Raw genomic sequence first — 13,590 nt, 5'->3', positions numbered from 1 at the left:
ACAAAGTAGCTGTGTTTGTATTTCCATTAAAAATAAGGTGAACAGGTGATGCAAGCCGATTCAAGCTGAATTTTTTGCTCGCTGGTTTGAAACTGTCTAATGTTTTATCAGACTCTACATGTTCAGTCCTCGTTTCTCTGCGTTTGGTGAAGATTAAAATAAGAAAAGATGAGACATGATAAGGAATTCCTTGGTAACTCTGAGGGAAATTCAAGGTTTGGTTGCTTGCCACAGCCTCAAATAGAAACCCACCCACACACACACACACACACACACACACACACACACACACACACAATGTATGTGCAACTCAGCTCACGCCTGACCAGGATCACGTTATAAAGTTAAATATATATAAGTATTATAACATAATATAATAATCATCATCAATAATATAATATAATAAATATTAAACAAGAGTTGTGATTTTGCTTAAATGTTTTTGCGTCTCTCAGCAGGAAAAAAGGGACTTGATCAGATATTTCAGATCTGATATTTGTCCATGTCGCCCAGCCCTACTGATGTAATCCTCTCTCTCTTTTGTTGTCTCCTTAACAAACACAACATCCTCCAAATTTTCCTACATTTTTCCTGCATGTCCTGCCGTTTTAAGGATGTTATAACACATTTAAAACCAACAGCAGAAGCAGCATCAAATGAATATTACCTTCACCCTCCATTCTGGGCCAAAGGAGGTTCATTTTCTAAAACATCTGAAACATTTCTAAAACAAAAGCCGACACAGGTCAGCTCTCTTTCAGTTTGTCCTGTCAGCAAATGATCTGAGTTCTTCTGTGACAGCCTTTTAAAATTGAGATTTTGATTTATTTTTCTGTCATCAGTCTTTTGGTGAGCCTTTAGTAAAATGAATACTCTCTCATTTTGAAGCAAAGATCTCAATTGCTTCAAATATGTTCAACTCAAATGATGAAGATGCACTGGTGTAGTTTGATGATACTTTAAAGTTGTGTTAAGAACAATTTGAATCAACGAAAATATGTAAATTAATGACATTTTTCCTGTTTCTTGCTCCTCTTTTTTCGTTTTATAGCGTTTTGGTTGTCATGTGTATTTCTGCACGATGACATTAGTTAAGTTATTTAGCTAAATCCATCAGTGTTGCGTTTGCAGGTCATCTCCTCCTGTTCATTCTGCCACAGCACTAACTCGCCCTGTGCTTGCTTGATCTTTAAAATAGAAATTCACCCAGAAAAAACACCACTGTTACAGTGTTCAGTGCTGATGTTACTTTAGATGAAACAACAGAAATTGAATTGCAATCCATAAGAATTCAATTTATATGGATAAGTCGCGCTTAGCTCGGCAGTAAGTCGTATATAACTCTATTGTAAAGTGGAGGGAAGGGGAGATTACGAGCCGATCCTGAAGGCAGCACCGGTTCACGGAGACGTGACGTCGTTCCTTAGCAACAACGTCTGTTTTGGGCGCTCCGCTGGTTTCTCGGCGTAGGAAAACTTTTCTCTGTGAAAATGCCAAAGAAGAAAGACAAAAGCAGCGGAGAGAAAACGGACGAAAGCAGAAAAGCAAAGAAGAAAGAAAGTTCGTCGACTCTGGCAGAGAAAGCCCAGTCTGAGGACAGAGGGACGGAGTTTTACCTGACGCAGATCAGACACCTGGAGCAGCAGCTGGAGCGGTGAGCCGCAGAAAACAGCCATCAAAGTTTGTCAACACGTGGAAAATGACTTAATTACATATTAATAGGCAGGAAAATGCTGTTTGGTGTTTTGCTTTTCAAATTAGGCCGAACTGCAGGCTATAAAAAAAGACCTAAGTCCTAAACTAGCCGAATCACTGCAGCGCTACTTTTACGCCACTTACGTAGCCCGTCAACTGCACACAGACGGTTAAACATTATCAGGTCATTTTTACTGGTTTGACTGGGATTATAATTACAATTATTCATTAAATCCACAGCGACTAGTGTAAATAAACTCTGACCAATTTTATTTTATTTTATATATTATTTATTTGTTTATTTATTTATTTATTTATTTATTAAGATCAACGTTTAGTTTCAATAAGTTCAGGTTTCCCGCTGCCCATTAATTTCCTGGAATATTATGGAATTTTTAAGGCTATTCCAGACAGGGAAAGTCAAGGGAAATCAAGATTTATTATCATTATTATTATCGCTGTTATTATCACATATTATCTCACATTATCATTATTTATTTTATTTTATTATTTTTGATGGCGACTGCTTGTTTCACATAGCCTGTATGCAGCTAAATTCATTTGGAATGGAAACCAGCCAATCAGCGGCCCGTTTAATCTGGAAAAGGGAAAAATAGGACAGGAATCCACTTTAGGTCATGGAAGGGTTATGACTAAGTTATGGAAAGTTATTGAAAAGTCATGGAATTTTTTTTTTTTTTTCAGAGCTGCTATATGGGACGTCTCCTTATTGTTCTGCAGAAATACTTTAAATCTTACACACTGTAAGGTTATCAGTTCAGTCCACATTTTGTTCAGTTAGTATATTTGTATATTTTTCAAATTTGCTATAGCCATAAGAAGCCAAATTACTAGGCTAATTTTGTCCTCTTAATGTTAAATTCCATTCCCATTCCTCTGGTTCATGTTGCACGTCCATTCACATGACACTATTCTGTGAAAAATAAATAAAATAGATTTTTTTACAAAATGTTGCTGGGCCAAGCCTACTAAAAATGATTTTTATTGATCCATGGTGAGAAAGTAGGGCATTTCAGAGTAAAATGCTTTTCTCAGTAGTATACAGAAATACGATGGTGATGCAGACAAGCAGCTGTCAGTTTGCTGAAAATCTGCTGAAACTCAGCGGCTTCCTGTCACAGCAGCAACCGTTTGAGCCGCAGGAACCACACAGCCGCATGTTCTTCCTTCCTCAATCTCCTGGTGAGATGATCAGTCAGTCAAATAATACTGGATCGACTGAAAATTAGTCAATTATAATTCTAATAAAGTATTCATGGTTTCAGATATTGTCTGGTGCTCTTCCTTTTCTTCATTCATGTCATAAAAATTAATATTTGGGGGTTTCGTGGCTGCAGTCAGACTAAGGAAGACATCACTTTGGGTTCTGATGACTTTGGCTTTATTTTTGACTCTTTATACATTAAATGACTGATTGATTAATTGTAAATAAAACAACAGCTGATGTGTTTGTCGTGCAGATATCAGCACAAATGTGACGAGCTGGAGGTGCAGAGGAGGGACTTTGACTCCCGGTACGACACGCTGCAGAGGGACAAGAGGGACGTGGTGGAGTATCTGAAGCGCTCGGTGGCGCAGAAGGAGGACGAGCTGGACGAGCTGTCGGAGCGGCTGCAGGCCCTGCAGAGTGCCACCCGGCAGGAGAGGGAGTCACTGCAGCTGCAGCTGAGCCAGGCAGGACAGCAGCTGCAGGACAGAACCGACCAACTGTCCGCCGAGAACATGAAGCTCGGTACGAAGCTGACAGCAACCTGAAGCTTAGGTCTTAGTCACCCGGCTGGTTCACTTAACAATGGCTGCTGTATGGGATGTTTGATGCCGTTGTCATGGAGATCAGAGCTGATCTGTTGGGTTGCAGGCAAGAGAATAAAACAAAAGGACGTTCTGGAAACACTCTTAAGCCACATTTTCATGTAACCCTCCCATCACCTTTGGGGTCAATTTGACCTCATTCAGTGTTTAACGTCTCTAAATACATGAATTTTTTTTTTTTTTTTTGCTTCATATTTCATGACTTTTCCTAATTTAACAGGAACAAGCTGGTAAACCTGAAATTATCATGACATCAGTGGACACATTTTGTGCATGTCTGTGTTTCTCTGGGGTCAGAATGAGGCCAGGCTGTTGCAGCTGTATAACACATACAGGAAATATCAACATTTTACACACATTTTTTTCTTTTAGCTGTTTTGGACCCTGAGGAACTGTAACATGACATGAATAATTTTCAAAAAACTTCTCTGCTTTAGGGCCCTCACCTGACATGACATAGTCTGCTCTCCTTGCCTCATTTTGTCTCTTGTCTTTGTCTTTTCTCCTTTACTTCCCGTTTCATCTCATTTAATCTCCTTTTTTTTCTTCTCCTCACCTTGTCTCCTTGTTTCCTCTCCTCTCCTCTCCTCTCCTCTCCTCTCCTCTCCTCTCCTCTCCTCTCCTCTCCAGCGGGGAAGCTGGCTGACCTGGAGGAGTTTCGGGAGCAGAAGGAGCGGCTGCTGTCGGAGCTGGCGTCTCTGGAGAAGCAGCTGGCCAATCAGAAGGAGGAGCACAGCGCCGCCGTCCTGAGCCTGGAGAGGAACGCGCTGCTGGAGAACGACAGGTGGAGTCATGCTGACCTTCACCTCGGGGGGGTTGGGGAGGTGGGAGGGGGTTCTCCTGTGGTGAGGACGTCGGTGCACGGATCAGTCACAGCGCAGAGCTCCTAAACTTGTGCTTTTTCTCTTGATGTGGTGAATGATGGGAAATAAGGTCCAAGTCAACAACAACAACAACAACAACAACAACAAAATGCTGAAATTTTCTTATAAGGAATATCCACCTATTCAATTCGTTTTTTATAATCACTTGCTTCTAAGCAGAGACAGCTGGAGGCTATCCCAGCATATGCACACACACACACACACACACACACACACACACACACACACATTCACACACACATTCACACCTCGGGGCAATTTAGAGTGTCCAGCTCACCTGACCTCAGTGTTTATGGAGGAAACCCACAGCAACTTCCTGTGTGTTACACTGACATACAAACTTCACCAGCTGACATCAGAATGACGAGATCCCAACATTTTCATTTTTGGCCGAGCTGCTCCTTCAGGTTCCCTCTCTCTGCTTCCACACCAGGCTGAAGAAGGAGATGCACAGCCACGTGGCGGCCATGGCGGCAGAGCTGCGGGACATGACGGAGAAGCGGATGCCGCAGACGACCGTGCGGGCGATCCGGGAGAACGCGGCGGTGCGTTCGCGGCTCAGCCAGCTGTCGGAGCAGATCCACGTCCTGCTGCAGGAGAACGAGGCGCTGCGGGGCCGAGAGAGGCAGCTCCGCCTCGACGTGTCCGTCCTGGAGCCGCTGCTCGACCAGCTGACCGCCAAGAGCCGCAGCCACCAGAAGGTCAGGAGGAATGTCTCCAGCTGAAAAAGCCATTTGCTCTCATTTTCAGCGTTAAAATCATGGTTTTCTTCAAATAACATAAAACATCTGTCAGTGGGATGAGGTAACCCCACTTGTGTCCAATGCACTTTCACCTGATCCAGGAATTTTTTTTAAAACAAGTATAAATCTGTTGAAACAAGGTAAAATAAAGCAGATCAGCCACTAGGATCAAGAAAATGACACTTGATTCAAGAAAATTCTGGAAACAAATTGATCAGCGTTGGAAACAAGTGGGATTATCTAATCCCACTGATAGTTTCTAGTGATGCCAGGGCTGAAGCAATCGCACCTCAACTTTTCCTGTGATTTCCAGCAGAAAGTTGCTTTAAATGGCGATTTATTTCTGTGTTCGATGGCACAAACACGCACTTTATACATCAAAAATGTCTGCTGTTTCCTGCTGAATCTAGTGATAGCTATCTGACATCTCCAGAGCTCAAATCCAAAAGATCTGAACACTGAGGATGGCACTGAGTGACTTGTTATCATGGAGAGTTTTTGCAGAGTCGAGGTCTGGTCTGTCCCAAAGGCTTCAGACAGATCTGTTGGTTGGTCTCTGTGATGTCGGGCTAGAAGACAGACTGAAAACACAACCGCCTTCCTTCTAACTTTGCTGTGTGTGTGTGTGTGTGTGTGTGTGTGTGTGTGTGTGTGTGTGTCCTCCACCAGGTGGCCGAGCAGCTGACAGAAAAGTGCCAGCAGCTGCAGGCGGAGCTGGCGAAGGACCGAAGCTCCGCCCAGCAGGAACGCCAGCAGCTTCAAACCGAGCGCACCACCCTGCTGGCTGAGCTGGACGCACTCAGGTGACCGTCCACACGGTCTGCTGTCCTGTTTAGCTTTTTTTTAAAAGACTCATTAAACAGTTTTAGGCTGAGATTTTTCTTGTAAATTTACCACTTTAACCTCAGAGAATATCCAGATTAAAAAAAAAAAGCCACAATTCTTCCACTCATCCGTGGCTGCATGAGTAAAGGTTATATGGGATATGAACAAAACTAGAGTCATTTCAGATTCTAAGGTTCTCTATTAGTCATTTCCAGCAAAATTAGTTGGAAAAAAAAGATGATTTTTTCCCTCCACTGTGATTAAGATGTCACACCACGCTGCTTCTTTTTCACAGACGAGGAAATGTATTAAATGTGATCTGGATGTTCTGACAGTGCCATAATAACGAGTGCTGACATTGTATTTTAATTACACTTATTTATTGACTTCTCTAGCAGTATTTTTTTTTTTTTTTAATACCGGCAGAGTGACAGGTTGACAGAAAGTCTCTATCCCCAGCTCAGTGATTTGATTCTCCAAACGCTGACTGCAGGAAAAAAAAAAAGTTTCATGTCAAAAACTTTAAAATGCCCGGTCAGGGTTTTTCAAAAAAGTGTTTTGTGGCACGTTGATGGGCCCGCAGGCGACTGGCTGGGAACAAGTGACAGGAAACATCACTGAATCCTCCGATAATGCGGTGTTAAAGCGACACACATAATCAGGGCTCTGGCTCTGCCTTTTGGTGGGAGCTTCATCCACAGCAACATGAGCGTCCGCATTTTTAGCATCACTGATCCCACAGGGAATGAAAGGCCTAAAGCAGGCAGCGCTGATGTTAAGCTCTTCCCATTTAGCTCTACACGACCGCGGGGCTTCATTCGGCACACAGAAGCCGACAGACATGAGCGAGGAGAACTGACAAGATTAAATTTTAATGGCTTCCTTGGGGAACTAGAATAAAGTTGAAACAGGGGGCATCCGGACTCGAACCTCCGCCGCCGAGCTGCACCCCCGCAGGCAGCCAGGTAGCAGCCCTGGTTTAATGGTGTCCCTGTCACGGCGGTGTGGTTTTTTTTTTTTTTCTTCAGACGGGATCACGCCGCAGCGCTGGAGGAGAGCCGCGGAAACGGAGCGGAGGCTGATCGCCGGGGGGCGGAGCTACAGGAGGAGAGGAGGAAGAGGAGCCGGCTGGAGCGCACGGTGCAGGAGGCGGCCTTCGCTCTCAACCAGGCTCTGACGGTGAAACCACACGCCTGACTAGGTCCTCCTCTCTGGGAGAAATCACTCAATCAGTCAATCAATCAATCAATCAATCAATCAATCAATCAAACATTATTGTGATGAGAAAGAAATCTGTTTTGCAGTCAGTACAAAGACAACGTGGGCCGTCCTTGACACTGATCAACTGATCAATCACCTGAACTAGATCATCTGACTCTCACTCCAAGTAGCTACAATACTTTCAATAAAATTACCATAAATAAAACATAAATAAAATGTTTGTGTGTTTAGTATTATGTAATCATTAGTGCAACGATTAGGGCATTAGGGCAACGATTAAAAATTTTAATCGTGATTAATCGCATGATCTGTCTACGATTAATCGCGATTAATCACATTTTTTTAAATCACATTTTATTTAAAAATCACATTTTTATGCTCAAAATTTAATACTGAATTCAGAGGTAGTGTGTTGAACATTTTTATTCTAAAAGAAATTAAATATCCAAAGTGCAATAACACTTAGGATGCTCTGTAGCAGCAACGAACTTTCCCTTTACATGGTAGCAGTCGACAAAATATGACAAATATATAGTAGTCTTTTCTGGTTCATGTGCACCAAACAAATGCACTGATTGGTTGAGACGCGCGTTTTAAGCCAATAGAGTTGCCATAAAGCAACAACAAAGCAAATCCAGCACCGTCTCAGAAACAGAGGCTGCACCGACATACAGATTAACATTCAGACTGTAAATACGGAGCCGGGCGGGAGGGGGTAGCATTCAGAGACAAAAACTTTCCGAGATTAAAGTCGTAAATTTAAAAGACAAACACTCAGATATTCTCTGAGATTAAAATCATAAATTTGCAAGAAAAAAAACTTGGAAAATATAAATACAGTGTCCGTAATACGCTGTCGCACGCTGTCTCTGCTCTGAGGAGGATTTATTTGATTTTTTTGGTTCCTTGCAGCCTCGCTGACGCGGTAAAGCAGCACCAGGTGAGCCTCAGGTGAGGGGATCAGTGGATCCAGCTGCTGTTTGTCCTTCCTGCTCCGCTCCACAGCGTTTACCGGAGCGATCTCACAGAGAGCGGAGAGGAATGATTGATTATTGGTACAGTTTGTCTTCTGATCATCTGAATGTACAGACAGGGGGTCAGCCTGCCTGTCAGTGGGCTGTGCTGATCACTGTCAGTGTCCCGTCAGGAACCTTTACAAACGGATCAATCAGCGGGGTTTCTATGGTTACTGCTCATACATATTATGCATGAAAGACATTTAGCTGACGTACGACTGGCGGCTGAAGTTAGATAATGGTTTTAATCTTCTGAAGGCCGTGGCGGGTTAGCCGAGGAGTTGGAGAGACTCAAACTCCTGCCTCCGCTGACCTGATGCATCACTTTAAACAACACGCACTGCATCTTTTCCTAATTGTCCCATTAAAAGCTGTAATTAGCCGTGTAATAAAGTGATGTGAGGAAGTCTGCGATACGCGTGCAGTTCAACATGATGGATTATATTACTCACAGAGGCAGTTTGTCTCTGAGAGGCGTTTTAATGGGTTTTTCTGTAAAGGGACGGATGTTGAGGAAACCTGCAGCAGAACACACAGCTGGGGGTTCAAATCAAAAATACAGATGTGAATTTTAACAAAACTGCATTAGTGCTATTCTGCCAAATATTTGTCACAGGCAACCCTATGATTTATTGTGAACTTTAGCCTTCTTACCTTTTAAAAAAAAAAAATTAACCAGGAAAAACAACATAAGTGCGGCTTAATAACATTTTTTTTCTCATAAATTTACAACTTTAATCTCAGAATTTCTGAGTTTTTCTTGCAGATTTATGACTTTAATCTCAGAAATTAAGAGTTATGAGCAGAGACATTCTGAGAATTATTATGAGTTTTTTTTTTTGTTTTTTTTCTTGGAGTATTATAACCCCCTCCCCTGCTCTCCCAAGAAAGCGGCACGTGAAAGCAGCGCTGTTGGAAGTCAGACTTTCCCAGCGGCCCCTGAACCTGCTCTGTCTCTTCCAGGACGCTCCAGCAGAGGACGAGTCGCGGGAGGACGCTGCCGTCCGGTGGAAGCAGACGGTGCAGAAGCTGCTGGGTGTTCTGGACGGCGCCGCCCTGCTGGACACAAACAGCGAGCGACTGCCAGAGAGGCAGAGCTGCAGCTCCACAGCAGCCAGGTGGAGGAAACACACTGACAGGCAGCAGCAGACAGAGGGGGAAACACACTGAGATCATTTACTCAAATACTTTGAGGTCTTTTCAGGAAAAATTTGGATTTGGATTGACAGTTGGTCTCATGACAGAAATTATAGTCTCAGATGAGGCAAACAAAGGGGATTATGATGATGCAGCTTGAAATAAATCAAAAGTGAGTCAAAATACAAGAGATTTCAAGATGGAACTGGGTGGTGCTACAAGTCAGGCTGATGTGATTATCGTCCTGTCCCCCCCCCGTCTCAGCAGAGCAGGAGCCCTGCAGGATCCAGTCCTGAGGTCCCAGGTCGAGCTGCCCCGCTACAGACCGGGCGACCTGCCGACTCTGAGAGACATCATCGCCCCGACCAAGACGGGACGTCCCACCAGCCGCACCCGCCGGCTTCTCCACAGGTCTGGTGTCTGCTTCCACACAACACTGAAATCCTGTAAATCCAGGGAGCATAATAACATGCAATGCAGTAAAATCATGGTGCCTTTGCTTATCTACCTTAAAGACAGGGGGTTTATAATTTTGGATCAGGGTGGGTTGTGTATTGTTGAGTGCTGCGTTGTGTCTGTGTTGTCAGCAGCACCGTACTGTACTACACACTGTGGAAAAAGCAATAAAAAACATCAGGTAAAAATAATAATAGCGGCTGTTGGCTGGAGGATTAAAGAATGGAGCCCTTAATCACAATTACAGTCTGAAAGGCCAACAGCTGATAGAAAAAAAAACAAGAACTCACAGCTGGTAAGGAAAAAAAATTCCCAAAAATCCCAAAGGGAAGGGAAGAGGGAAAAATCAAGAGTGGCTGTCATCCTTTTTGTATGTATTCGGTTTTGACTGTTTTCATGTAGGACCTCAGTGTTGATGTGTCGCTCTCTCCTTCCCTCAGTAAACCGTCCAGCCAGAGGACAGCCGGCTGCCCCGACCCGTCTGCCCCGGCTCGCCCCGCACCAAACCCCTCCACCAAGCCCTGAGGACGGACCAGCACCTGCCTGTTCTGCATCACACAGCGCAAAAACAAAACACAAAACCCATCTGGAAAAGTCATTTATTCTCATCTCTCCATGTTCAAATCATGTTTTTTTTTTCAATCAAGGTAAAAAAAAAAATCTGCCAGCAGGATGAGATAATCCCACTTATCTCCAATGCTTATCAACTTGTTTCCAGAATTTTCTTGACTCCAGCGGGCTGATCTGCCTTGTTTCATCATGTTTGTACTTGTTTCGGAGACAAGTGAAACTGCACTGGAGAAACATGGCATTATCTCATCCCACTGGCAGATTTAAAACTGAATATGAGAATAAATGCCTCGTTAAAATGGAGATTTTTATCTCAGAGTGGATTCCTCTGCAGCCCGGCTGCTGTGTGGGAGCTGTTGTCTTTCACCACTAGGTGGCAGCAGCAGTCCTCATCGAGTAGAATGTGTATATTGTGAGTGTGTGTGTGTGTGTGTGTGTGTGTGTGTGTGTACATGCGTGTGTTTGTGTGTGAGGGGTTTGGGGAAATCTTCATGAGGAGAAGTTGGAGAAAATGGGCTGTTGTGTTTTTCTTTTTCTTTTATCCTGTCAAATTTTCACCAACACCAGAATGAAATGAATAAAAGGATTTCACGCACCGTCTTGTAACACAGTAGTTATTCTTCATGCCAAAACCCTCCATAAATTATACACAAGAACATTCTTCATCAGAAATGAATGGATGTATGCATGCACACTCTTTCCCATTCATTCATTCATTCATTCATTCATTCATTCACTCACTCTGTCCCAGGGAGGAAACTGAAGCCTGAAGCAAAAGATAAAGAATTAATAGAAAAAAGCAATAGAGATATGCAATAAAAAAAAAAAAATTGCTTTGAAAATCAGGTTGAGCAGCTGAAATACTGGCATGCTGGCATTTCACTGAGATTATGCACAGGAAAAAAAAATCCACCTTAAACCCTGTAAAGCAGCCCAATTTAAGACGGCTCAGGGGCCACTCAGCCAAATTCAGCTGTGTCCAAGGGCCGCAAGCTAAACATGTCTGTCCTATTTTGAACATTTAAACAATAATTTGGTCACAGGCTACATGACGAGTCTAAAAATGAATGAAACCTACAGAAAACTGGTATATTTCCATCCAAGGCCAAACCTCACTGAATAAAAGATTGTCCTGTAATGATTAATGATGAAAAGTTACAACAAAATGAGGCTTCATTCCCAAAATGTGAACAGAATGGGCAGCTTGCTCACAGGTTGTGTCGGGAAGCAGTGTGTTGGGAGGCGGGAGATGGTGTATCGGGAGGCGATGTGTCAGGTGGCGGTGTGGTGGCTGACAGACTGTGGTGATGTGGGTTTGTCCATCAGCTGTACGGTGAGCCACGCCCACTTCTGGTCAGCAGGTCAAAACAGGGTCATGATATCAGCACAATAGCCTATGCATTATCACGTCTTGTGGTTAGTGATAGAAATGAATTGTCCACAGTCTGAAAGTCAATAATTAGAGAGAATAATACTATTTTCGTAAAATAAAAATGACCCCCGGCCCCCGGGCTGAGTAGCCCTGCTGTAAAGAGTTATGAAATCTCATTTTCCTAACACAGTTTAAGTCGGTCAGTCGGGTTACATAAACTCAGTTCATCATTTTTGGAGGAAAATGGACTCTAAGCTAAAAGCACTGCAGGAAATCTCTGCCTTTACAAGTTGTTCAGTTTCATCTTCACTGTTACAATCCTGTTTTTTCTTCAAATAAGGTAAAAAAAAAAAAAAAAAAAAAAAAAATTGCCAGTGGGTTGAGATAATCCCACTGATTTTCCAACGCTAATCATTTTGTTTCCAGACTTTTCTCAAATCAAGTGTCATCTTCTCAAGTCAAGTGGCTGATCTGCCTTATTCTGCCTTGTTTCAACAGATTCATGCTGGAAAATTTCCAGAAACAAGTGGAACCGTATGGGAAACTAGTGGGATTATCTCATCCCACTGGCAGATATTTTCGTACCTTGTTTGAAGTAAAAACGCAGCAACTCTGAGCCCAAATGACGTGTCAGGATGTTTATTTTTAGCGGCGTGAGGGAGCCTGTCAGCGGGACGCGGTATCTGATCCTGGACCAGCCCTCCTCCCCTGCAGGCCGTGTTCCTGTCTGGCAGAGCAGAGTTTTGGGGTCGGTCCACTTCTGTTCTCTCACTTCAAAGTGCAAACCTGCCGCCTGCATAATACATCCCACATTCATATTTCAGGCGTTTAGCCGATGCTGAATGCACGATGAGCGCCGGGTTAGTTATAATGAAGTTAAATTCCTCGATCAGTGACATGACATGCAGCTGAGCGTCGGGGGGGGCAGAAGGTCAGAGCACCAGACAACAGCCGTGATGAAAAATGGAGATGTGTTTTGATGCTCTGTTGATCCCTGGAAGGAGAGAGATGTCTGTCCTTTCACACCACATCCACAACAACAACCAAAAAAACAAAAAACTTCAAAGTGCAGCAACAGAGGGAGCGTCTGGGTTCACACGAAGAAAAAAAATATATTCATCAGAACAAGTTACTCAGTCCAGTATTGAGTCTTTATATCTTTTTTTTTTTTGACTGAAAACAAGTGGAAGAAACCGCCAGAGGGCTGAGATAATTTCACTCATTTGCAATGCAAACCAGCAGAACCTGTTTCAACAGTTTCTTGCATGAAGCCACATGAACCTCCTCAACGCCGCCGCTGCTCCCACGGTTCAGTTTGTCTCCTTCAGACTCACAGGACTTTATTTTAATTTCCAGTGGAGAACAAAATCCCAAACATGAGCTGCTGAATTCCAGGGAAATGAGACATGCAGATCTTCTGTGTTTGATGTGAAGCTGCAGCCATGAAACAGCAGCATCTCGGCTCTGAATGTTTCCCTCAGTATCAGCATGATGGAGCTTCAGCAGAGACACAACATGGACGTGACATGAACGGAAACACGTGGTTTCTCTAACTCTGAAGCTACTTAGCGGGAAATTTAAGGGAAAAAATCAGAGCTGAAGGGGTTAACTAGATGCTGGTGGTGTAATTTTTAGGTTATTTTTTCTCTGCTGTTTAAACTGTTCATATTTCTATTTTTTATATATTCCTTGTATATACTGCTTGCTGCTATCATCTGTTTATAGGCTACTGTAAATTTGCACATTTCCCACATCTATGCACATTGTATACATCTATGCATACGGTTTTTTGCACATTGGGTACTTAGATCTTTAGATCTCTAGTGTCATCTTTTATT

General features: G+C 43.2%; 1 protein-coding gene across 1 annotated transcript; it reads left to right on the top strand.

The window, feature by feature from the left end:
- The first annotated feature begins 1,490 nt into the window (after positions 1-1,490).
- On the top strand, positions 1,491-10,363 carry cfap157 (cilia and flagella associated protein 157). The gene is made up of 9 exons (XM_030059716.1): positions 1,491-1,654; positions 3,177-3,448; positions 4,159-4,312; positions 4,846-5,113; positions 5,825-5,958; positions 7,009-7,159; positions 9,181-9,335; positions 9,622-9,765; positions 10,251-10,363. The coding sequence occupies exons 1-9, from the start codon at positions 1,491-1,493 to the stop codon at positions 10,333-10,335; spliced, it is 1,527 nt and encodes a 508-aa protein (XP_029915576.1). The 3' UTR covers positions 10,336-10,363.
- Positions 10,364-13,590: the final 3,227 nt, after the last annotated feature.

The sequence above is a fragment of the Myripristis murdjan genome, chromosome 9 (assembly GCF_902150065.1).
Source record: "Myripristis murdjan chromosome 9, fMyrMur1.1, whole genome shotgun sequence".
Classification (NCBI taxonomy): domain Eukaryota; kingdom Metazoa; phylum Chordata; class Actinopteri; order Holocentriformes; family Holocentridae; genus Myripristis; species Myripristis murdjan.
This window is presented reverse-complemented; position numbering and strand designations above follow the sequence as displayed.